General features: G+C 41.0%; 2 protein-coding genes across 3 annotated transcripts; both read left to right on the top strand.

Moving 5' to 3' along the window:
* The first annotated feature begins 2500 nt into the window (after nucleotides 1-2500).
* LOC146608244 (four and a half LIM domains protein 2-like) lies at nucleotides 2501-8774 on the top strand. Of its 2 annotated transcripts, XM_085348929.1 has the most exons (7): nucleotides 2501-2585; nucleotides 4293-4375; nucleotides 4493-4672; nucleotides 4783-4957; nucleotides 5355-5524; nucleotides 6945-7131; nucleotides 8623-8774. In XM_085348929.1, the coding sequence occupies exons 3-7, from the start codon at nucleotides 4517-4519 to the stop codon at nucleotides 8772-8774; spliced, it is 840 nt and encodes a 279-aa protein (XP_085205055.1). In that variant the 5' UTR covers nucleotides 2501-2585; nucleotides 4293-4375; nucleotides 4493-4516. The 2 variants fall into 2 exon arrangements, with proteins under 2 accessions (XP_085205055.1, XP_085205056.1); XM_085348930.1 differs by lacking the exons at nucleotides 2501-2585; nucleotides 4293-4375 and having other exon boundaries at nucleotides 4517-4672; nucleotides 6945-7137.
* Nucleotides 8775-10441: 1667 nt separating this feature from the next.
* Nucleotides 10442-23334, top strand: LOC146608243 (uncharacterized protein C7orf57 homolog). Its single transcript, XM_085348359.1, has 8 exons — nucleotides 10442-10500; nucleotides 11150-11197; nucleotides 11306-11479; nucleotides 15219-15306; nucleotides 15532-15661; nucleotides 16321-16385; nucleotides 17850-17950; nucleotides 20776-23334. The coding sequence occupies exons 2-8, from the start codon at nucleotides 11155-11157 to the stop codon at nucleotides 20832-20834; spliced, it is 660 nt and encodes a 219-aa protein (XP_085204485.1). The 5' UTR covers nucleotides 10442-10500; nucleotides 11150-11154; the 3' UTR covers nucleotides 20835-23334.
* The last annotated feature ends 617 nt before the right edge of the window (nucleotides 23335-23951 follow it).

Genomic DNA, 23951 nt, shown 5'->3' with positions numbered 1-23951 from the left:
TGAGCTTTAAGGACAGTGCAGCCATTCATATCTGAGTTTTTTGAGTCTTTTGTTACTGTTGCTAAGGAGGTTATCTAATTGGTTCAGTTTGTCTGTTTTGTTAGGTATGGATGGATTTGAATGAAGAATGTATCACATTTTCGATTTGGTCTAATTTAGTGGTTAACTTGTGGAGTCGATCCAGATGTTGACTTCCATGTATTTCGCATACATTCTCTAACATTGTGAAATGGGGGGAAATTCATGACACGTCTTCTCAAATAGATGCCAAATTCAGGGACTCACGCATTGTGTCAGGGGGGTTTTCAGCCTTAGCAGAGGCATGCAATCACAGACTGCTGTTGTTAAATGCTTTTGTTGTTCGCTTTTTATTTCTGTCTCTATCAGATTGAATGATCTCTAAGAAATTATCTTATTTTCTTGTATCTGCTACTGTAACATGTATCAAGGATGTTTTGACAAGATTACAGAAAAAACTGGTTAATATCCGATCCAATTGCACAAATATTCAAGTGAATCTGAAGCATTATTACTGGCCTCTTTTACACTGAAGATGTGGAGCCACCTACAGAGAAACTATTATCTTGTCAGTAAAGTATTATGGTGTTTAGTTATGATCTTATAAGACTTTGGTCACAAATTTGGAAAACGGCGTAAAAAAATACTTCAAACCTTCAAAAGACCCTCATTTCTCAGCTTCTTTTTAGGTTCAGAAAAGGAATCAATTTGACTCGACAATCAGCCTTTTGGAGCTAGAAATAATCCACTTTATACAAAGAGTAGCAGACATGTTTGTGCAAAATCTTCCTCTGTGTGGTATGTTTTTGTTGTATTCTTTATCTCCATTTAAACCCACGTCTTGGCATGAGTTGAGTCAACTAACCCTATTGACAACCAGGTCTACAGAAACAAACTTATGAGCCCGCACACATGCTAGTGAAGCTGTAGCACTTTAAACAAAACTCAAAGCTGATGTTCAGCGAGTTAAACTGTCTAACAGGATTTGCTATTTGTTTGGTCCTCTAGCTATTTGGTCAAGAACCAAACCAGACAAAGTCAGAGTTAACAAAATATAATTTAACCAGGGAAAAAAAATACCTATGTCAGTCTCTACACAGACTAATAATACAAATAGAAATCCAGTCCATACATACATAGAAAAAAGTATACGGAAATGATCCAAAACTCTAAACTTCAGAGCTAAGGAAACTGAAAATAATAATATGTTAGTATTTCACTGATAAGAGACATGAAAGTCTAAATTAAAATATAATCAGTGTCTGGAGAAAACACAAGTTTGAGGCTCACAATGAGAAACAGTCTTCAGAATGTGAATGAAACTTCACAGCAGTCACATCTGATTTTTATTTATTAAGTAAAAAAGATGGATTGGTGCGGCGGCTGCAGTGATGCGGACGCTGCACCGGTCCGTCGTGGTGAAGAGGGAGCTGAGTGTAAAAGCGAAGCTCTCAATTTACCGGTCGATCTACGTCCCTACCCTCACCTATGGGCGACCGTGGCTCAGGGGGTTGGGAATCGCATCTGTAACCGGAAGGTCGCCGGTTCAATCCCTGGGCTCTCTGTCCTGGTCGTTGTGTCCTTGGGCAAGACTCTTTACCCTACTTGCCTACTGGTGTTGGCCAGAGGGGCCGATGGCGCGATATGGCAGCCTCGCTTCTGTCAGTCTGCCCCAGGCCAGCTGTGGCTACAACTGTAGCTGCCTCCACCAGTGTGTGAATGAATAGTGGTATTGTAAAGCGCTTTGGGTGCCTTGAAAAGTGCTATATAAATCCAATCCATTATTATTATGGCCACGAGCTGTGGGTAGTAACCGAAAGAACAAGATCGCGGCTCAGAGTAGAGCCGCTGCTCCTCCGAAAGGAGCCAGCTGAGGTGGTTCGGGCATCTGACAAAGATGCCTCCTGGGCGCCTCCTTGGGTTGGTGTTCCAGGCATGTCCCACCGGGAGGAGGCCCCGGGGCAGACCCAGGACATGCTGGAGAGATTATATCTCTCGGTTGGCCTGGGAACGCCTTGGTGTTCCCCCGGATAAGCTGGAGGAGGTGGCTGGGGAGAGGGAAGTCTGGGCCTCTCTGCTTAGGCTGCTGCCCCCGCGACCCGGCCCCTGATAAAGCGGATGAAGATGGATGGATGGATGGTCATTAAAATGGAAAATCCTCTGGGCAAAATGTGCATGAAACCTGCAGATAAACCACTAAAGACCAGCACAGACGTTATTATCTTATTATCTCACATTTAGAGTCACACTCACAAGTTTTATAACGGGTAAGAAAAAAAAGTGTTATTTATAAATGGGCAAACGTCAAACTAAAGCTCATCACAGATCCTTTTTTATTTGATAGAGTTTGTTTTGAGCTTTTCACAGCAGGATTTTCTGGGATTTGCAGCTTTTTGGTTCGACTTTATACCCGTCTGAATTTAACCTGCCCACTCTGGTCAGACCACTGCTTCCGCCTCCACGCCCCAGTGTGGGTCACATCATGCCTGGGCTGTATAAAGGAGATGGACCACAGCGCTCAGTAGACACCTCGGGTCCTCGACTGCTACCAAGCTGCCTTTCTGGTAAGATTTTATGTTGAGTTGCTTTACTAACTAATTGAATCATTCATTAAATCTGCATCATTTTTTGTATAGTAATAGTTGGTGTATTTGTAAATTCCCCATGATTAGCTGAATATTATCCAACTTTCTCTGGAGGTTTAGCGGATTAATTGTTGAGCAACTTTTTAGGGGGAGTGAGGGAAAAGTGAACACAGACTTTTTTCAGTAAATTCTAAAAAGTTTGTCTGGTATTTGGCCAGTACACCATGACATAATGACATTTAAATAAACTCAATTAAAGAGATGTATTGGGCACAAAAAGACTTACTGAGGAATGGTTATGAAAGTACAGTAAGAGGAACAAAGGTAGAAATGGGATTTATAGCAAAGTACTGATGTCAGCTCACTCAGCACTGAAAGGACTGAGGATTAACAAAGGATTAGAGGTTGTTTATGTGGGGCTATTAAGTATACAGTGGTTGTTTTGTTTGCTTAGATGGTAGAGAAAAAGTATAGATGGCAGACAGGATGTATAAGTCACAGAAGCACATATATATAATGAGAGAAGCCAGAATAAAAAAGGCACAAAGGCTACAGAGGAATATGGTGGGTGCTGATTTTGAAATATATTTGGGGAAAATAGTGGATTTAGATGGGTGTCGACACCAAACAGCATCCCAACATTATTGCCTATGTCAAGAGTCCACTTACTTAGCAGAGGCTGCTTTGGGTTTCTGAGGAATTTTAGAGGTGTTCACATGATTTTGGATGAAGAGGACAGTAGAGAAGAAATTCTGCATATTTCCTATTTGTCAAACTATTACTTGACTAAAACAGGCTGGAGCACAGGACAAAAAATAACAGATTTGGAAATAAAATGCACATTAAAAGGGTTATGTTGATGATAAGGTTCTGTGAAAACTTTCAAATTAAAAAGGAAACATTAACTGCTGAACCTAACTATTCAAAGTATCAGTTAACTTAACTAGCATCTGAAAACAACTTCATAAATATTGCCAATAGACTAGCTGTTGTATTTAAACTGATACTGTACAAATCCTTCAAATAGCATGCTATTTTACATTCTTACTTCATAATAAAATATTTTTTGGAATTAGAAACACAAGAATGATAGTATACAGACAGTAAAATAACAGGTTTGTGCAGGCAAATGTAGCTGTTATTTCTCACAGTGTTGTTTTCTTAAATAATTTCTACAAAGACACCCCAAGGTACCATCCAAAAGCCTTCTTCCTGATCACAAAGCAGCTTTAGAACTTTTCTTTCAAATTCAAGTCAATAATAATCTTTTTAACTGACCTTTATGGTAATTAAGAAGAGATCTGAGCCTATGGGTGTAATTAAATATGCAGTTTCTTCAAAACCAGCACGACTGAAAATCCTCCAGTCGTATAAACAAGCAGGATCTCTTCCAAAAGCTGATTTCTGGATGTTGCATAAGACTTTCAATAGGGACTTTCTTTAAATCCACCCCTTCTTAAAGCAAGAATTTAACTGTAAATCATTCTTCAATAGCTCTTTATCTTTTACTCCTCCTCCATCAATACTTTCACTGATTTTCCATCATGTGTTTTTTGTTTTTAACCTACTTTTAATATTAGTTTTAGACTCTATTGAAGAGTTGAGTTTATACTTCATTTCAGCCCCATTTTCAGAGCTATTGGTGACATTCCTTTAGCTAATTTGCTGAGTGTAGTGCTTTATTAACTTCACAGGAATTCCAGTTAGGTTACACGTGCTCATAAAGGCATGATGATCATTAATATGTTTATGTGCCACGTGGTCCTGAGATAGTACTGTGACTCTTTTGTAGAAAAGTCTCTAATTGTACAAAATGTGATTACATTTGAGCCAGCGATTGCTCCTGTGTGTGGCTGCAGTTATGCAACGTTTATAGCACTCTCTTACAGAGCATAGGACTCAGAAGAGTCGCAATGGGCGAGCGTTATGATTGCACAGAGTGTCAGGAGTCCCTGTACGGCCATAAGTACATCCTGAAGGAGGAAAAGCCCTACTGCATCAAGTGCTATGAGACACTATTCTCCAACACTTGTGAAGTGTGCCAGAAGCTCATCAGCTGCACAAGCAAGGTGAAATACCCACATTTTAACTGCTACATTTTTCTTACAGTGATTCTTGTTTTTGCCATTGTTTAAATATTTCCACGAACTACAGAACCTGAGAGTGTTTGTCTCTGCAGGATCTGTCGTACAAGGATCGCCACTGGCACAGCGACTGCTTCCTCTGCAACAAGTGCAGCCGGTCTCTGGTCGATCGGCCCTTTGCCACCAAAAATGAAACGCTCATGTGCATCGAGTGCTACAGCAACGAGTACTCTGCCAAGTGCCACGCGTGTCTGAAGAACATCATGCCAGGTTAGGAAACTCTAAGGTTACTGTAGCACACACAGATTCTAGGTCTGACCAACAATTTCAGCTGTCAAAATGGCAGCCAACAAAATTCTAATATACAATTTATTCGTCAAATTGTTGATATCAATAGGAAACAATCTCCACTACAATAATGATATAAACATGGAGGGATAAAATAGTCCAGTGTCCCACTTCCAAAAGTGTTGTAGCGTTTGCAGTGTGGGCTATGAGTAGACTAGAGTATGACCTTCGCCACTGAGTTTTTACAGCCACAGCCGCTTTAGCAAGTTGGAGATTTCCCAAATGACAACACAGCGATACATCAGCACCAGATGGATTAAACTAATAAATGACATTTGTTAGTCACTCTCTCTCCTTCTCCATCTTGTGCACCCACCAGGCTCTAAAAAGATGGAGCATAAGGGCAACAGTTGGCATGAGAGTTGCTTCACCTGCAACCGTTGCCAGCAGCCCATTGGCACCAGGAGCTTTGTCCAGAAGGATGCCAACAACTACTGTCTGCCCTGCTATGAGAAGCAGTTTGCTCTGCAGTGCGTCCACTGCAAGAAGGTAAAGTGACACGCTGTGGCTAATAATCATCGCTGTGTTTGTTAAGCTGCAGATTCAACTGGTCTGACATGTAAAAAGAAAGGTCTTACACAGGCTCTGTATACTTGGCCTGATAAATGGTCCAAATCAATGTAAATGCTGCCATAATGAAAATACATGCAATGAAGGCGGGTAAAGATTCACATCCATGGTACGTAACAGTTCTGGGCAGGAAACAGATGGTCACACAGGCAGGGATCGGAGGCGTCTTTTTGTGCTAAAAGCTGAGAGAGCAGTCATCTGCCTCCCCTGTGACTAAGTCAGCAACAAATGCACAAAAATGACAAGAATGTGAAGTTAGACTGGTTTACAAAGGCAAAGAGCGGTAAATGAAATAACAGGATTTTTTATTTTACAAACAACATTACCAAAACAGACAGGAACAATACTAAAAAACAAGATGATCAGTTCCTCTCAGTCAACATCACATGACATGGTGGTAGCTTGATAATTCACATCCACAAGTACAGCAAGTACAGGAAACAAAATACCTCAATTTCTAGTGTCACTTCCAAGGATAAAGCAAAGCAAACTATGCAAGGCTTAAATGTTTAAGACGTGCTTAGCTTTGGGTGCAATACTGGGTGATGTTTGCACCTTTATTTGGGCGTAATACCACTTTCAGCATGCATCTTTCTGCAAAATACTTTTATGTACAGTATTGTTTGCACACTAATATTTAATCATACTTAATCACAGTGAGAAAATCTGAATGAAATTTATGTGCATACTAAAATTTGGTCACTTTAGCCCATTGCTAGGAGGTTGCCAGGCAACCTAATGATGGCATAAAATATGCATTATTCAAGTTGTGTAAATAAATCGTTGTTTGTTTGGGGGTTTTTAAATAGTAAAATCAAAAATGACAGTGTTATTTATCAAGCTTTATGGATGTATCAGTGTTAAAAACAGGTCTTTTAAACCCATTTCTTGGTAGTTGCTAGGCAACATGACATTATATGAGCTATAGATAAGAGCCTTCAGGGGCTTAAGATGTACCTGTGTGACAAGTTTGGCAGCTCAAGTGAGAAAAGTATTTAACTCAGTGGGAGTTACAGAGCTGTAGTCGAAGGCATGGAATCCTGGTCTTGTTCTTTTAAACGATTTCTCACCTTATTCAAAATTTTTGCTCTAGCTTATGCTTGACAGCTGGATTATCAGTGTGTTTCTGCTCTGACACGGTATTAAAAACATTTGAAAAGGTATTTTTAGACCTTAAGATTCAATATATGTCCGACGCAGATGGTATAAAACATGTAGCTACGGTTACATAACCTGGTTGTTTGTGAAAGCATGTTTTGAAGCCTGGGACTGGGTCTTTTCACAACCACAGTTATCCCCCTGCTGGTCATTTAAACATTTGTAAAATGCTCTTTTTCAGCCCATCACCACTGGAGGTGTGAACTACCACGACCAGCCTTGGCATAAGGAGTGCTTTGTTTGCATCGGGTGCAAGCAGCAGCTGGCCGGCCAGAGGTTTACCTCTCGAGATGATTTTGCCTACTGCCTTGATTGCTTTTGCAACCTGTTTGCTAAGAAATGTGCTTACTGCACCACCCCAATCAGCGGTAAAGGTCATGCTACACTCATATCAGAAGTACTGCCCTTCATGTTACACATCCAGCATATAACCAGGGAGTTACCGACACTTTGCACCTTTAAATTTTTCATTTTATTGCTTTACGCATTTAATTTTTATGACCCACAGTGTTCAGGATAAACTATTAAGGTGCTTAATTTAGCTGTGGTATCAGTTTGACGACTGTACAAAGGGGATTCTTGTCCAAACGAGCTTGGCATGTTGAGTCGAGGCTCATTGGAAAATGAATTACTGGAAATATGCTGGAATTATGATTTTAAGTCCACACTTTAATAATTTTTCCTGTTAAATTATACTAAACTACTGGCAGCTTCATCTGGCAGCATGACATCCACATTCCAGTGGAGCTGCTGTTTGCGTGAGCATTGAAGGTATTTGCTGATAAATGAACAATAGTAGACTGTAAAAATACCCTCTATTTTTGTTGAAGTTCAGGTTTGTTCTCCAGAAACTGAATTCTCCCTTAAATAAGTGTGACTCTGGGTAAACATAAAATCAGTTTAAAATAATATACAAGGGAACGCTTGCACAGAATGCCACGGTGGCACGGTGGTTAGCACTGTTGCCGCACAGCAAGAAGGTCCTGAGTTAAATTCCACCATCAGGCCGGGGTCTTTCTGTGTGGAGTTTGCATGTTCTCCCCGTGTTTGCGTGGGTTCTCTCCGGGTACTCTGGCTTCCTCCCACCGTCCAAAGACATGCAGCTTGTGGGGATAGGTTAATTGGATAATCCAAATTGCCACTAGGAGTGAATGTGAGTGTGAATGGTTGTCTGTCCCTATGTGTTAGCCCTGTGACAGACTGGCGACCTGTCCAGGGTGTACCCCGCCTTTTGCCCTATGACAGCTGGGATAGGCTCCAGCGCCCCCCGCGACCCTGAAAAGGATAAGCGAATGGATGGATGGATGGGAACGCTTGAAATGATGGACTCTTTTGTAGTTTCTTTGTAACATATGAACTCAGGACTGAGTAAATTAGTACACCTTACTGGTCCCAGGTTCCCCTTTCGAACTACATTTAAGCTTTAGCCGGTTCGTCTTTTAATGTATGATTAGCCATTTGCATTACCTAATAAAATGTTCAGGGAGTTTATCATGCAATGTTAAAATTCTACTAAACAAATAATTGTCTACTTGTCTTCAAAGACTGAATAACAAGTTTAAATGGTTTTGGCCGTGGCTTTCATCACTTTTTATTTTGGGCCAACGGGCAACCATAAGTGCGACTTAAAGCAGCACTTTAAATATCACACCCAGAAGCAAGGCAAATCTAATACTGCAAAGTTTTGATCATGGGAGCATACTTAAAAGCAACTTAATCTTAACTGCTTTTAGGTGACGATCACAGTATAAATCACCCCTCCTCAGCATCCTGCGTGGATCCACTCACCATCAATTACGGAGTTATTTCATTACCCAGATCATGAGACTCCCCTTTACTGACTCTTCTCTCCATCTCAGGTCTTGGGGGGAGCAAATACATCTCTTTCGAGCAGCGCCAGTGGCACAACGATTGCTTCAACTGCAAACGGTGCTGCGTGTCTCTGGTTGGTCGGGGTTTCCTGACGTGCAAAGACGACATCCTGTGCCCCGACTGCGGCAAGGACATCTGAGCGAAATCCACCAGAAGACAACCCGAGCCGGATTGGCTGCCTGTCGGCATGCACAGCAGCATTCACCTAACTTTGCATGATTTGAATCATTTATCAGTGTCTTAAACATTAACATGTTTTTTTATGCATGCACTGAAGATACTGCGTCTTATGTGAATGACCTGCAGCCTTTACTCCCCATCAGGATTTCTGCATTTTGCTCAGAAAACATCCATACGTGGAACAAGAACATGTTTTACTTTCAAGTCAAGAATGCTGTAACCCAAATATACTATGTGACAGCACATGTAAGAGCATGTGAGGCTGTTCTTAACTGATATCACTATGATGTAATTGTTACTACTAATGTTGTTTGTTCTAATTAAATCATTGCTATGTAATCTAATTTCAATCTGATAGGCACAATAAAGAGCTTTAAAGGATGCTAAACTGGATTAAGGCTTTGACATGCTGGCCCACTAGCTATGCTGAGTCAAAAATCCAGAAGGACAGTATACATTTACACAGTTATGACACAAAGTTTGCATGACAAAGTTAGCCAAAAAAAAGACCCAATTTACAAAAATTCGTTTTACGCTTTTATATGTTTAGTATTAAAACATTCATTAATTTGTGCAGAAATTAATCATATTGGGTTTAGCCTAAACTATCAGGAAAGAGGGGAAAGGGATCCTGCAACAATATCCTCATATCTTGTTAAACAAAGGAAATATGCAGTCAAGACAGAGGGATGAGAACACACTGATATGTAATAAAAATGCTTTCGATTATAACAGCAACACTTAAAAACCAGAAGCTTATAATGGCAACCAAACAGCTGATTGTATTATCCTGTAACATGAATATTTAGTTTTTTTCTTGTTTTTTTTTTAATGAAAGAACTGTGCAGACTCCCAAAAGGTTGATTCTGTTCATCTGGACGTAGCGTTTTCAGTGGGACAAAGGTTTCCTCACTCATCCAAGTGACTTCTTCAGTCTCAGCTTACTGCAGGTTTCCCCAACCTTATAAACAGTACATTTGCACAATAACTGAAACTAGTCCACTGAATAAGTGGGCTCAGTCAGCTTTCGGGATTTACTTACCTGGATGATTGAGCATGCATCAAGACAAAACTGTGCAGACTGTTAGATGCAAGAATCAGACAAGCGAGCAGAAGGTCTGAATGATCAGTCAGTCTTCATCTGTATTATAGACACAACTAGTGTCAATACGGACAATGTAATTAGCATGGTAGCACCCATACATACAATCAAACCTTTAAAGTGCTATATAAATAAATTATGGTATGGTTAAGAAAAAAAAAGCTCAAGTCCAACCTCATTACGATTACCTGGTCACAGGTGAGTAAATATTGTTGTGTACTATACATAAATTGTTTTATAATAAACAATAAGGGACACTGGAACATAAAACTGAGTTCATTAACCAACTAGCCTGTTTTAACAGTCGTTCGTTTGAAACCGAAATTAGTCGTAGCCCAGTTAGGATTAGCAGTTCATGCTCCGAGCACAATCACGAGAAGAGGTCTCACTCTGTCCCATTCTCACTCCTGCTCTGTGCCATTATCTCTAAATCCACTGTGAGTGTCACAGAGAAAATCACAGAGTTTTTCTCCGTCAGACACACACGATCTTCCTCCTTGTGCACCGGAAGTGGGCAGCAGGTGCCGCAGGAAGTGTCTGTGTCCAGCCCTGCTTCTAGAAGAAGAGGAACGAGAAGCTAACGGTATTTAACAGCAACACCCTGCTTCACAATTACGAGAAATCAAAAACCACATATGACATATGTCTTGTTTTCGTTGCTGTTGTGTTGTTAAAGAACACCGCTGTAGCGCAAAATATTTGAACACAGGAGAGCTGCTGCGGCAAGTAGGGAGGCGGCTAACCACATTAGCACGGCTTTGTTAAATTATAGCGTGGAAAACACTAGAAAAAAAAGATGCCTCAGCTGTGTTTGCCCAAGCTGTGTGACCGTATGCACATGCAGGATAGTATTTGTGAAGTAAAACTCTTAATTTTACACGGCTTTAGTTTTTAAAGAATGAGAAATGTGCAATTATTAGCTTTTATTGGTGGTAGCTTCTGAAAATAAACGCAAAATACTGCTTTTTCTTAATGGTCTCGTCAGTGTCATTACTGTGGCGCACAGTACCGCCGCTGTGCTTTACAGAAGGCTCCAAATACCCTAGAAAAATTACAAATATAAGCAGGTGTTTCCAGTGTTCTTTGGCTTTCTTTTTTTTTTATAAAATCAACACACATGCTGTCAACTAAGCAATAAATTAGGTGTGAGAAATGCCAGGTTGTTTTAAAGAAACTCTTTGCACATTATAAAACGGGCCTGTTTCTCATCAGACCTGCCTTTTTGTCTTCAGATAAAATGAGTGCTGCTGTACCCAACCATAGAAGGACCAAGCCTGGTGGTAAGATCCAAACTCTATAACCTGTAATACATGTTGAAACTAAAGGCTAAAAAATTAATTACATATTTATCAGCAAGGACACAGCGTTGTAATTTTCATTTATTGCAGGCATAAAGCCCGGGGCGGCGAACAGCGGCGTGACGGGACCGACCTCCCAGATCCCTGGGCTGTGCCAGACCGCCACTGAAAGCGCTCCAGCGGAGAGGATCAGTGGGCGGCGAGTTGGGATATTTGAGACGGACTCGGACTATGTCAAGCTTGCGAAGCAGGGGGGACACAAAGGTAAAATTAGACAGTTGTTGTCTGTTCATATAGATGCCTTGAAATGCATCTATATGAAGATTGCCAGTGTAAAAAAAATGATTTTATGCTCTAATTTTATAAAGAGTTTCAGAGTTTTCCTGGCTCAGAGTAGAAGACTAAAAAGAAGTCTATAATTTTTGTCCATTTACCAAACAGTAACATATTTTGAGCGGAGACTAAACTATATAAAGTACTTGTATAAGTACTAGAGCTATATATAGCAAATATTAGAGAAGTCTGTTGTGTGTGTCTGAAAGAGTCTGATTTATTCCATTTTTAAATCATCAAATATGTCTCTCGGTCAGCTTCTAGTATGCTTATGCAGTTCAGGGTCATGGGGAGGCTGAAGAGGTGGGGTACACCCTAGACAGATCATGTCTGTCTCAGGGCCAGCACTTTGACACAGGCAACCATATAGAGAACCAGTTGAGGTGGTTTGGAGATCATCTCATTTTAGGCACTTCCTAGGTGAGGTATACAGGACATGTTCTACCAAGAGGAGACCTTGGAACAGACCCAGGACATGTTGGAGAGATTCGGTCACTTGGCTGGCTTGGGAGCCCCTCAGTGTTTCTCAAGACGAGTTTTACAGGTGGCTGGGTTGAGGTTGTGCATCTCTGTTTAAACTGCAGCCCCTGTGACCTGGACCCATATAAAGTGGATGCTTGGATGGATATTGAGTAATATTAAAATTTTATAATAAAGTTTAGTATCTGAATGTCAACTAGGGCTGCCACAAACGATTATTTTGATAGTCGACTAATCAAATCCATTGGACATAAAACTACAGCTTATTGCACCAGCAGCATCTGCTCTTATATAACTATCATTAGCTTACAGCTTTAAGTGTTTAAGGTGCTAACTAAAAAGACAAGATGATAGTTTATTAAATTTTAATGAAATTTGCAGATTGTTTCGGTGGAGTTTAATAAACTCCTTGCCATCTAAAATAGAACAGGACACCGGAGTAAATTCTCGAGCATCTCACACTTCTGATGATCAGCTGTCTGCTTGACGTTCATTCAGCTGTGTAAAAACTATAACTTTAATCTCAGCCAAACTGATTTACTCAGGAACAAATAAAATACTAAAAAAAAGCCAAACACTAACATTTTTAAGTTATCTAAGTGACTTATATATCATGTTTAACCTGAGTAGCGAAAGACTGCGGTGGGTTTGTAAACGATTTGCCGGGAGTCCGGTGTTCTCACGGTTCTAGTGAGCCTAGCCCCCGGCTAGCTATCGAGCTAGTGGGTAACAGACGTCTCCGAAAACGTCGGAGCGCTTTTGAAAATATGTGGTGTCTTGATAAACTGAGCCGATATTTGAGGTTTACACAGCTACATTCTCGCCTGAAAATATGTTAAACATTTATTTTGTGACCCAGAAAGAATAATAAGAGTAATATTAAAACTAACTAGCTGCCGCCATTGTTGGAAACTGAGCTGGGCCGCGCTATGAATTCTGGGACACAGCTTCTTCTTCTTCGGGGTTTAAGGGCAGCTGGCATCCTTGTACATGCAGTGCTGCCATCTTCTGTTTCAGTCCGTTATTACACTCTTAAATCCTACTACTCATTCCTGCGTCTTTTGGGATCTTACAAAGCTTCAAACGACGGGTCGACTATTAAATTAGTCGTCGACGATTTTAATAGTCGACGTAATCGTGACTAGTCGACTAATCGTGGCAGCCCTAATGTCAACAAAAGAAAATGAAACATAAAAACACAAAAATCAGAAGGCCTTAAAATGGCTCACAGCTGTGCAAGAAAGGAGTTTTGTTTAGCACAATCCAACGTAGGAGATTCCTTCTACGGTCTGTACCAGCATTTGGATGAGGAAACTCATTCACCTGGCTTCACATACCCTAATATAGGCAGTCAATAAAGGTGGTTATAAGGTTGATAAGTGAAGCCAGGGTTTATTTATCATACAAAACATGGATAGGGTACTCAGCAGCAGAGCCACAGATTTTACAGTGGCGATAAAAAGATGAAGAGGTTAACCACATGATCCAGACTGAAAGCAGCACAGCTGCTGCAGACACATCAGCTGTGAGTGTGTGTGTGTGTGTGTGTGTGAGGTTTTAAAGGTGCTGCATGAATGCATGTGAGCTTTAAGTTCAGTGAAGCGTTACTGGGCTATATTAATAAAGTTTAGCTTATTTGAAGGAGGAAAGCTGGCAAAAATGCTGACTGTAAGAGTTTACAGACCTCTCAGTACCACAGCTCTATCTTTAAAGAGCGGGTGAATCAGATGGATTACAGTTACATATTATATTAAATTAATCGTTAGATTTTCTTTGAGCGACTGTCCTGGTAATGTTCAGTCGTAGTCTGTGTGCAAATTTGTTAAAAGGTCAGCAAGTAAATAAAATAGGTGTCGTGTTTTAGGATTCTGTATTCACACGTGTAGAACAATAAAATTGATCAAGAATTGCAGCAAACAGGGAGGAAAATCAATAATAAAGAGCCTGTATTTATTACTGTTGCTCTTCAGGGAAAATAATAAAGGCTTCAGATGTTCTTAAAACAACTTAACACTCTGTTACTGACAACACAACACAGGTCTGAGGGCTTTTCCAAGGATGATGATTCTGTTTTCCAGAGAAGTGGTTAGTTGATAGGCAGCAATTTCAAACCTGATGATGTCTAAGCTTAAACATAACCTGGTCAGGATACCCTGAAGTTACCTGGATGAGCCCTCTGCGGTTGCTGCTCTCAGCGTGGAGGCTTTGAAGCCACACTACTCGCCCCATTTTTGTGACTAAAAATGCCTAACGGGTGACACACATGGCTTTGAAATGCAAACCTCAAACAACAGGCTTAAAAGTCCACAACATGAAAAGAAGGAGAGAAAGAAAAGCTTCTGCGTTTTAGGAAAACACAACAGTCTCTTTTTGTTTATAGAAACTGCAACTTTGCAGGCTTCATTTCTCTTGGGAGAAGCAGAGCTCCTGCACAGAAAGTTTCATATGAGTATTTCATGCTAGTCTGCACGTGTGGGCTCATTTGATAAGAAATGTGATATTGTGGTTATTCAGATTTTAATTAAAAACAAATATTTTTAATTTACTCGCTATATCCACATATATTACTCATGTATCTTTTAAATTAAGTTTAAGGAAATGTATTTTAAAGTGTATGCGTGATGTCTAGGGTATAGAATAATCAGAGCCCTGTAGAAGTTGTAGTGCTTGTTTTTGTGCACATACATGCATTAGAGGTTTGATTCCAGATACCAGAGTCCATTGGAAAAAGTTCCAATTAAAGATTTTGATGCGTTAAGTTCAAGTGCACTGCTTGCTTAACATAATCTGCTCTCTTTATTAAAGCTTTTAGTGACTTGGCACTCACTCTGCCTCCTGGGCACTCTACAGCTTCTCTCCATCTTGTGCTGTAACTGAAAAGTTCAGGGTCGCGATCCACCCTTTGTTGTAGATGGTTAAGGACTGTCAAATCACTGCTGTAACAGCAATGCAGGAGAATAATGTGGCAAACAGCAGAAGATAAGATAAACATTACGAATTCACAATTAGGCTGCCTAAAAAAAACAGTTCCAGCCTCAGCTTGGACTGGAGTAATTGTTTAGCTGCTTGGCTGAATAGGCTGTGAGTTAAATGCCACATTGTGCTCTTAAAGGTGAGACACAATGCATCATTACTGCTGCCAGTGCTTTGGTTTCATTGTGGGGGGGGGGGGGGGTTCTTTTTGCTGCAGGGCTGTTGAGCCACGATGTGGACGATGACGACATGCCGAAGAAAACCTACAATCCATCCAACTGGTTTGGAGGAGATGAGTCAAAGAGGTGAGAGACGAGCTGCGATGAGGACGCGTCACTAACTGAAAAGCTTCAGTTATAGCGATTGTTTAATAAAAGAGAAATCTGATGACCATTTGCGCTCATTGGTCACCCTGAGCACGGGCCTCGGCATTAGCAAGCCATGAAGTCTGCATCCTAACAGTTGGCAGGCTGTCAGAAGTGTCCAGCAGTAATTTCACATGGCATGTCATCGTGGTTTTGTGCTTACAGCGGAAGCAAGGAAACGTCTCCCGATGGCCAGATGAAGGGAGGCAGGCAGCCTCTTGCCCCGCCGTTTGGCACTGATAACAGTACATCCTGGGAAAGAGAGACTGATAGATTTACCCAGGGTAAAGAGAAGGTGAATGGACTCCAAAAATGCATCACCCCCTCCCACTTCCACTGACGCCATACCAGTGCCTTCCATATTTAATTTATTTATAAGTTTTTCCCATCACCTTTCCTTGTGTTTTCACCTGGTTTCGCTCCATTGATGCATTTTCAGCTTATTTGAAGTTTATTTGGGTCTAATTTGCTGCCGGTGCTTTGGGTTGATAATTTATTGGAATTTTGTTGTTTGTTTTTTTTTTTAATCAAATCTCTGGGTAAGTACAAGCGATGCTTTGAATATGTTACACTGTACAATATCTGAAGAAGTAACGTTCCTGAGCTGTGACAGAGATAGTTTTCAGATATTGAGAAGTGCATCAAATAAAATGTGCAGAGAAAGTACAAAAAAATTTTAAACTGCTATTTATTATATATTTATGCTTTTTAAGTATTTTGGGTTTGAGCAGTTTTACTTTGTTGTCAGTTTCTTGGATCATTTTTCATGGCATAACTATTTTCTTCACTTTTCTTCCTTCATTTCATCCTTTTTCTGTTTCCCAGATTTACCCCATGCTATATTAGTAGCCCACTTAAAGTAATGATGTATTTGTTGAATAATTCTGCTGTTACATGCAAGTCCTTTATGTCTTGAAGTGATACAGAGATAACCACAGCTTTCTCAACCTGCAGATGTCTCCTGATGCTCCAGGCTCTGAGATGGAGGGTCTGACAATAACCAACAAATACAAAAGAAGGTAATAACTCTCTGGTTGTTTGGTTCCTGTACATATATATACACTCAACAAAAATATAAACGCAACACCTTTGTTACTGCTCCCATTCCCCATGGGATGGACGTAGAGACCTAAAATTCATTCCAGATACACAATATAACCATCCCTCCCAAACAGTGGTCACAAATCAGTCCAAATGTGTGGTAGTGGGCACATCTGCTATATTGAGAAAATCCATCCCACCTCACAGGTGTGCCACATCAGGATGCTGATCTGACATCATGAGTAGTGCACAGGTGTACCTCAGACTGCCCACAACAAAAGGCCACCCTGGAATGTGCGTTTTTTTGCGCTATTGGGGGTCTGGGGACCCAGAACCGGTCAGTATCTGGTGTGACCACCATTTGCCTCATGCAGTGCAACACATCGTCGCATGGAGTCTATCAGATTGTCAGTTGTGGCCTGTGGAATGTTGGTCCACTCCACTTCAATGGCTGTGCGAGGTTGTTGGATATTCGTGGGAACTGGTACATGCTGTCGTATACGCCGGTCAAGCACATCCCGAACATGCTCAATGGGTGACATGTCCGGTGAGTATGCTGGCCATGCAAGAACTGGGACATTCTCAGCTGCCATCTGCCCTGAACAATGTGAACCATGATTCATCCGTGAAGCGCACACCTCTCCAACGTGCCAGACGCCATCGAATGTGAGCATTTGCCCACACAAGTCTGTTACGGCGACGAGCTGGAGTCAGGTCAAGACCCCGATGAGGACGACGGGCATGCAGTTGAGCGTCCCTGAGACGGTTTCTGACAGTTTGTGCAGAAATTGTTTGGTTGTGCAAACCAATTGTTCCAGCAGCTGTCTGGGTGGCTGGTCTCAGACGATCTTGGAGGTGAACCTGCTGGATGTGGAGGTCCTGGGCTGGTGTGGTTACACGAGGTCTGCGGTTGTGAGGCCGGTTGGATGTGCTGCCATATTCTCTGAAACGCCTGTGGAGACGGCTTATGGTTGAGAAATGAACATTCAATGCACGGGCGACAGATCTGGTTGACATTCCTGCTGTCAGCATGCCAATTGCACGCTCCCTCATTGCTGTGGCATCTGTGGCATTTTGCTGTGAGACAAAACTGCACATTCCAGGGTGGCCTTTTGTTGTGGGCAGTCTGAGGTACACCTGTGCACTACTCATGATGTCAGATCAGCATCCTGCTGTGGCACACCTGTGAGGTGGGATGGATTATCTCAATATGGCAGATGTGCCCACTACCACACATTTGGACTGATTTGTGACCACTGTTTGGGAGGGATGGTTATATTGTGTATCTGGAATGAATTTTAGGTCTCTACGTCCATCCCATGGGGAATGGGAGCAGCAACAAAGGTGTTGCGTTTATATTTTTGTTGAGTATATATATATATATATATATATATATATATATAAGCGTAAAGTAAAACTGCTGCGTTCTGCCTCCTCTTCAGGTCTTATGATAAGAAGACTACACCCGTCAGCATGTCCAAGCTGCTGAGTCACGGCTACGTGGAGGGGCAGAAGAAGTCACTCAATGACGACGATGCCTCAAGTATGATGTCAAACAGCCGGAGGGTGTTAGCCAGTGATGTGTGAATCCTGCAGTAAATTCAATACATAGTATTGATCATGTTTACAGATTTAATACAGAGTAAGATAAGAAATGTTTAATTTTCCCAAAAGTTGCCAATTAAATAGAAAATACAAAGAGTTGAAGACCTCAGGAAATAAGTAATGAAGGCAGGTATTGTGGTATAGGTTGGTAAAAATTTTCTGCATCTGTTCTTCTATCAGCGGAGCTAATGGAGATGCTAGACAATGTATACAGCTACAGGTCCAGCAAGTGGTCTTTGCATCCACAGCCACAGTCTGCATCAGCTGATGGATGTGTCCAAACAGTATGGTGGTTCAAACAGCAGCACCAATGATGAATTTTCACAGCGAGTATCAAAAATGAGTAAAGAGTGCGTGCACCTAGGGCATCATGTAGGTCTTTAGACTGACTTCACCAAATATGATGCCAAATATTCATGAATATTCCAAATGTTCATGAAAGTAAAATACCTTTAAATTGCTGTCGAGCTACTGTTATGGCTTCAAGAGGCTTTTTTTTTTTAAATTACATTTTGTGATGCTACAGTAGTGAAAAAAACTACACCCTCTTTCAATTTCAACGTTTGACATATGTGGATAATTAAAGAATTTAATCTGGTCTTAATTATTTTAATACCGCAGAGGAACAACAACACATGAGGCATTGTAATTATTTACTTAATGCCAAAATGCAGAAGCTGTGTGTGGTTATAAACTAGATGAAAGAAAAAGAAATCAAACATAGACTTGGCTCAGGGTTACAGGAAAATGAAATCATTTTAAAATTGTTTGCAACCAACATGGAAAAAAAGGGAACAAAGTTGCTTCTAGAAATTGTATTTCTTACTGACGCTCACCGGGGAAAGGCAAAGACTTTAGACACTATTAAAAAAAGATTAGATCTTCCTGCTGTCTGCGCATTGAGCAAGCTTCCAGCATTGGTGATGTACTTTCAGAGAATTGATTGGTCAGTAGGTGATCTCTTATTTTAAACTGGATGTGCTTTGGAGCATGTTAGGCCTGTGGCAGAAGTCATTATAAAAATGAAAACTCGAGGTTAACCCGACAAGTTAACAAATCCTGCACACAGTCCTGATCTCAATCCAACAGAACACCTTCGGGATGAATTAGAGTGGAGACCACGAGCCAGGCCGTCTAATCCAACATCAGTGTCTGCTCAAAATTTGCATAAACGCACTCCTAAACCTTGTGGAAAGCCTTCCCAGAAGATCTAAGGAGCTGGGAAAGAAAAGCAACTGGATTTCTTTCAGTTTCTTGAAGACATTTCATCTCTCATTCGAGAAGCTTCTTTAACCGAAGAAGCTTGCTTTTCTTTCCAAGCTCCTTAGATTACAATGACTAGCACTAAGAGCCTACACAGACACCTTCCCAGAAGAGCTGAGGCTGTTATAGCTGCAGAGGCTGGGCCAACATCATAACAAACCCTATGGATTAAGAATGGGATGGCATTCAAATTCCCTTGAGCGATACTTTTTTCCAATACAGTGTACATTTATTTGGATAAACTGTCCGATTGAAGTAGTTGATGTAACACTAATACTAATAAGCTGTAGGGGTGGGTTTTTATAATCGATTCATCGATTAAAATCGATTCTGGCTTGGATAACGTAAAATCGATTCATTAAAATCCTAAATCGATTTTTTAATATAAATTTATTTTGTCCGAAATGCCAGAATCTCTGGTGACATCTCACAAAATTTCAAGAACCACCAAACAGTAAATGAGAGCAGGTACAGGGATTCTGCACATAGACTTAAACACACAGCGCGACCCGCGGATCAGAATCAGTTAGATGTCGCCTTTCTCACAGTCGGGGCTGAAAGCCGACAGCTCGCTGATCCGGGTCCGCGCTTTGTGTTCACGCCCTTTATGCGCTGATTCTAAAGCTGTTAGTTTGATCTCTCTCCAAACAATATTGACCGAACCAGCAGCAAAAGAAGATCCAAACGCTTCACATAAACATCGTCATGAATTCTTTTACTGTTTTGCTTCCATTGCGATGCGCAGCTCTCTCTCTCTCCCTCTCTTCCCCCCCCCCCCCCCCCCCCCCCCCTCTCGAACAGTTTCGCTTTCTTCATTGTTCGCTTGCTTGTTATGCACAAGTCTACTGTTGCTTACAGCGCTGTCGGCCGCTGTTTTTTTCCCTTTTACATGCTTCCGAAAAGAAAACCTCATTTCTGCTGTTCAATACTGAACAAATTGAAACTTTTTAAAATTATTCAAAATGCAAAATGCTTAGCCGTGTGTCTAATAAAACCGCTGTAACGTCAGAGGTAATGTTCATTAATTAATGGTTTTCTTTCGTTTTCGAAGTACTGCAGAATATTTTTATAAAATCCCAGGCCAGGAAAATCACCTTCATGTTTTTCTGTGTTTTATCTTCAGCTACTTTGACACAAAGGCATCTGCTGTGATGCTCACACCTTGGATAAAGTCTTGCGAGTGTCAGCTTCCTTTTTATAGATACAAAAATATGTAAATGTTCTGATCTGAATTATACTTCTGACTGTCAAAATTTCCCAGATTTAAATCGAATCGAATCGAATTAAATCGAATCGTGGATCGAATCGATTCGGGACCTTGTGAATCGGAATTGAATCGATTCTAGAAATCAGTGACGATACCCAGCCCTAATAAGCTGGTTGTAACAGTAGATTACAGTGGTATTAACGCGTATGTCATTGGTGGGAGAGAGCGTTTACAGTTTGGCCTGATAGGCCTCAGAGACGTTTCCTCTTCTTCATGTTTCTTTTGTCTTTCAGGTGTGACCTCAGAACAGACGAGCACTGTCGCGACGGAGGACGTGGACGATCTGGAGTAGTGAGCGCAGGTCTTGGTCCGGAGGGGGGGAGGGGGCGTCTTAACACTGATTCATGGTGTCACAAACCCACGAAGGCGCTGCTCTGCCCCTCTTGGAATCACTCGCATTTACTGTACATCCACTGACTGTTATGTTTTTGTACTCATGTTTATGCAAAGGTACTGTCCTCTCTCCCTATTTATTTGTTTTAATTTGTAAAAAGAAGTCAGGCGGGTTTTATGTTTGAGTAGAACTGTCGGTGCTCACGGTGTCTTTTATTTGTTTTGTCGTTCCTCGATTTGAAAGACGAGTCGTGTGCAGGGCTGGAAACTAACAGGCTGGTCGTTTCCGCCTCATTTGCCGTTAGTTCCCCTCCCTGGTTGTATGAAGATCGAGTTAGTGAAGTAACCAAGTGTTTGTGCTTATAAATTGTGGTTCCAGTGACGTGACATATTTATTCTTTTTGACCAAATGCTCCTGCTGTCTGAAGGGATGCTACAGGTTTGTGTGTTTGCTGATGCGGGGGCAAATACGCTCATTCGCTGAGACAGCAGCCTTGCGGCTGTGACCACGTGCTAAAACGAATGCTGATGGCCACAGCCGCCACAGTTTGTTTGGACCAAAAGTGATTTTTTTTTTTTCTTTCAGCTTGCCGCTTTGCAAAAGGTTGCCTTTTCTCGCAAACCCCTTCGCCCCACAACGCTGTCGTTGTTGAGGCTAGAAAATCCAGAAACATGCACTCATAAAGACTCATTTTTCCTCAGTAACAAGGCTCAACAGAGCAGAATATAACAAAGAACCAAATGTTGGAGTCCATTCCAGATATGTCAGCAGTTTCCCAATCAAAGATCTAAATTTACTCTATTCTCCAGGTTAAAGCCCCTCTCTGCTAAATCAGTGCATTTTCCTCCAGCTTAAAAAACCCAAATCCCACACAACAGATAAAACATCCTGGACAACTTTGGGGATAACGACTTCCTTCTGCAGGCCGACAAGCTGAAAGTCAATTCCAGTGTAATTCCCAGTGACGATTAAGGCAGGAGAGGATTTTTTTTTTCCCCCCTTCGTCTTTTTTTAAGTGAGTTCTGAACGTGCCAACCAAGCAGTTTTTTCCCTGCTCATGCAGTGTTTAGACTTCGTAGACATCAGTAGGAAGAAGTTAGTGTTAGTGCACAGCCCAGTCATGCTGAGCCCTCCACCCCATGACGCGATGGAGAGTTTATTCTGATCAGATGAGAGGAACGATTACTGCTGCAGCATTAAAGGCAAGGAAAACTTTTGTTCATGTAACATTTAAGATATGCATCATATAAGTATAAAATGTTATAATAAAATAGCCTAGAAATGTACTTTTCGGTTTGAAATGCATTGATGCCAATAGACTAAATGGCACATAGCCATGTTTAGTTTAAAAGTCTGTGTATATATATATATATGTGTGTGTGTGCGTGTGTACCTTCTTCCTCCCACTTAATATGCCGACATCAGTCGAGAGGCAGTGTTGAATCTTTAGATTTTAACTTACCAATGCATTGTATTCAAGGTGATAATGTCCCTGTGTTTGATGTAATTCCCCAAATTAAATGCAGGAGACTTTCAGGACCTGAAATGCTCAGTTTAGGAGCAGACTGATGCTATAAAAGTTGAAAAGCTCCCATCTCCTCCTCTTGTTGCAACATTAGTTTGACTGTCAGGATGCCCAGGGGAAAAAAGTAATGGATTTCTGTGTTTGATGGACATTTCAGCTTTGAGTCATTTAATAGTTTTAACTTTTGAGGCGTAACCGTGACAGCAGAAATCCTAATCCTTCAGGGACATTCGTTTGGGGGTGGGGGTGTTGCTCTTAAAATGAAAAGGATAGCGGTGACGTGTCTCTCCTAATACATCCAACAAATTCATCACCTGCGTGTCAGAAATGCTGCAGCAGTAACGGACTCTTGTTTGGAAAGAATTTAAAACCCTTACAAGGGATGTTTCATGTTCAACACGGCTGTCTGGTTTTAATATATTTAATCAGTGATGCATAATTCATCTCTGTGTGGTGTTTCCAACATGTTTTACCGGCACAGTGTTTTACTTTGCAGTACAAGGAACGTCGAATGTATCATCTTTTGAAACGGTTTGCTTTGAAGAGCGGGTTTATTTTTAACAAGCTGTTAAATATTCAGGTATTCACAGTTATTAAAAAAAGCAGTGTTTTGTCATGTGTCTTCCTCGGCTCCGTGTGAGCCGGTGGCGTTATCGGTTTACAAACCAGTAGTGGGAAACCTTTTAGTGGCTTAACTTTGCAGCTTCCTTCCTGAAGTCTTGTCACTCGTCTTGCTTTCTATCTGCAAGTTTACTTAAGGTGCACCAGAGGAGATGGAAGAAGGCAGCTGTTAAACAGAGACCATGCTTACGTTTAAGACCGCACACAGACTCTTTAATTGTCATTTAAATAAATGGGCATGTGCATGTACCTGTGTTCTGCTTTTTCTTTTCTTTCTGAGCGTGAGAATCTACTAACGAAGCTCCTCCTTTTCTTTCTACACCAAATGTGGATGCTTTCTCACACACACAACTATTTAAAGATGAGTGAAGGTGTGTTCATGTTTAAGCTTTAAAACAAAATGAAATTTGTAGTAGCTTTAAAAAAAAAACAACAACTTTAAAACAATATTTTCTTTATTTTTAGTCTCTTCAAAACTCTCCAGGTCACCTTACATTAGTGTAATTTAGAAGCATATACATAATTAAATAAAATAAAAGCACAAAATCTTAGTCTGATAAGATTATAGCATACATAGCATATGCGTTTAAACAGATATACAACCACAAAATCTCCTAATCAATTGTAAATTTGCTCCACTACAGTTGTAACATGATGTCTGAAAGTTAAAACATTTCAGCTAGAAAAGCAAAACCTGCTACCAGCAAACCGGAAATGAAGAGCAAGTTTACCAGGGCTGTGTGACAGGAGAAGTCTGGAAAAAGTGTTAGAAGTCACAGGAGTTCATGGTAAGTTTCAAAATATGTTAACTTGATTGCAGCTATCAGTTGTATGCCCCATCCTGCTAGCTGTTAGGGACAAGTACTGGTGGGTTTCCACTGCCACTGTAGTCAGCTAACACGGGGCAAAATGTCATCAAAATATGTGTA

Source organism: Diplotaxodon limnothrissa, linkage group LG23, assembly GCF_057381915.1.
Source record: "Diplotaxodon limnothrissa isolate DT_005_m linkage group LG23, D_limnothrissa_male_GT1.1, whole genome shotgun sequence".
Lineage (NCBI taxonomy): Eukaryota > Metazoa > Chordata > Actinopteri > Cichliformes > Cichlidae > Diplotaxodon > Diplotaxodon limnothrissa.
The sequence above is the reverse complement of the archived record's forward strand: the minus strand, read 5'-3'. Positions and strand labels throughout refer to the sequence as shown.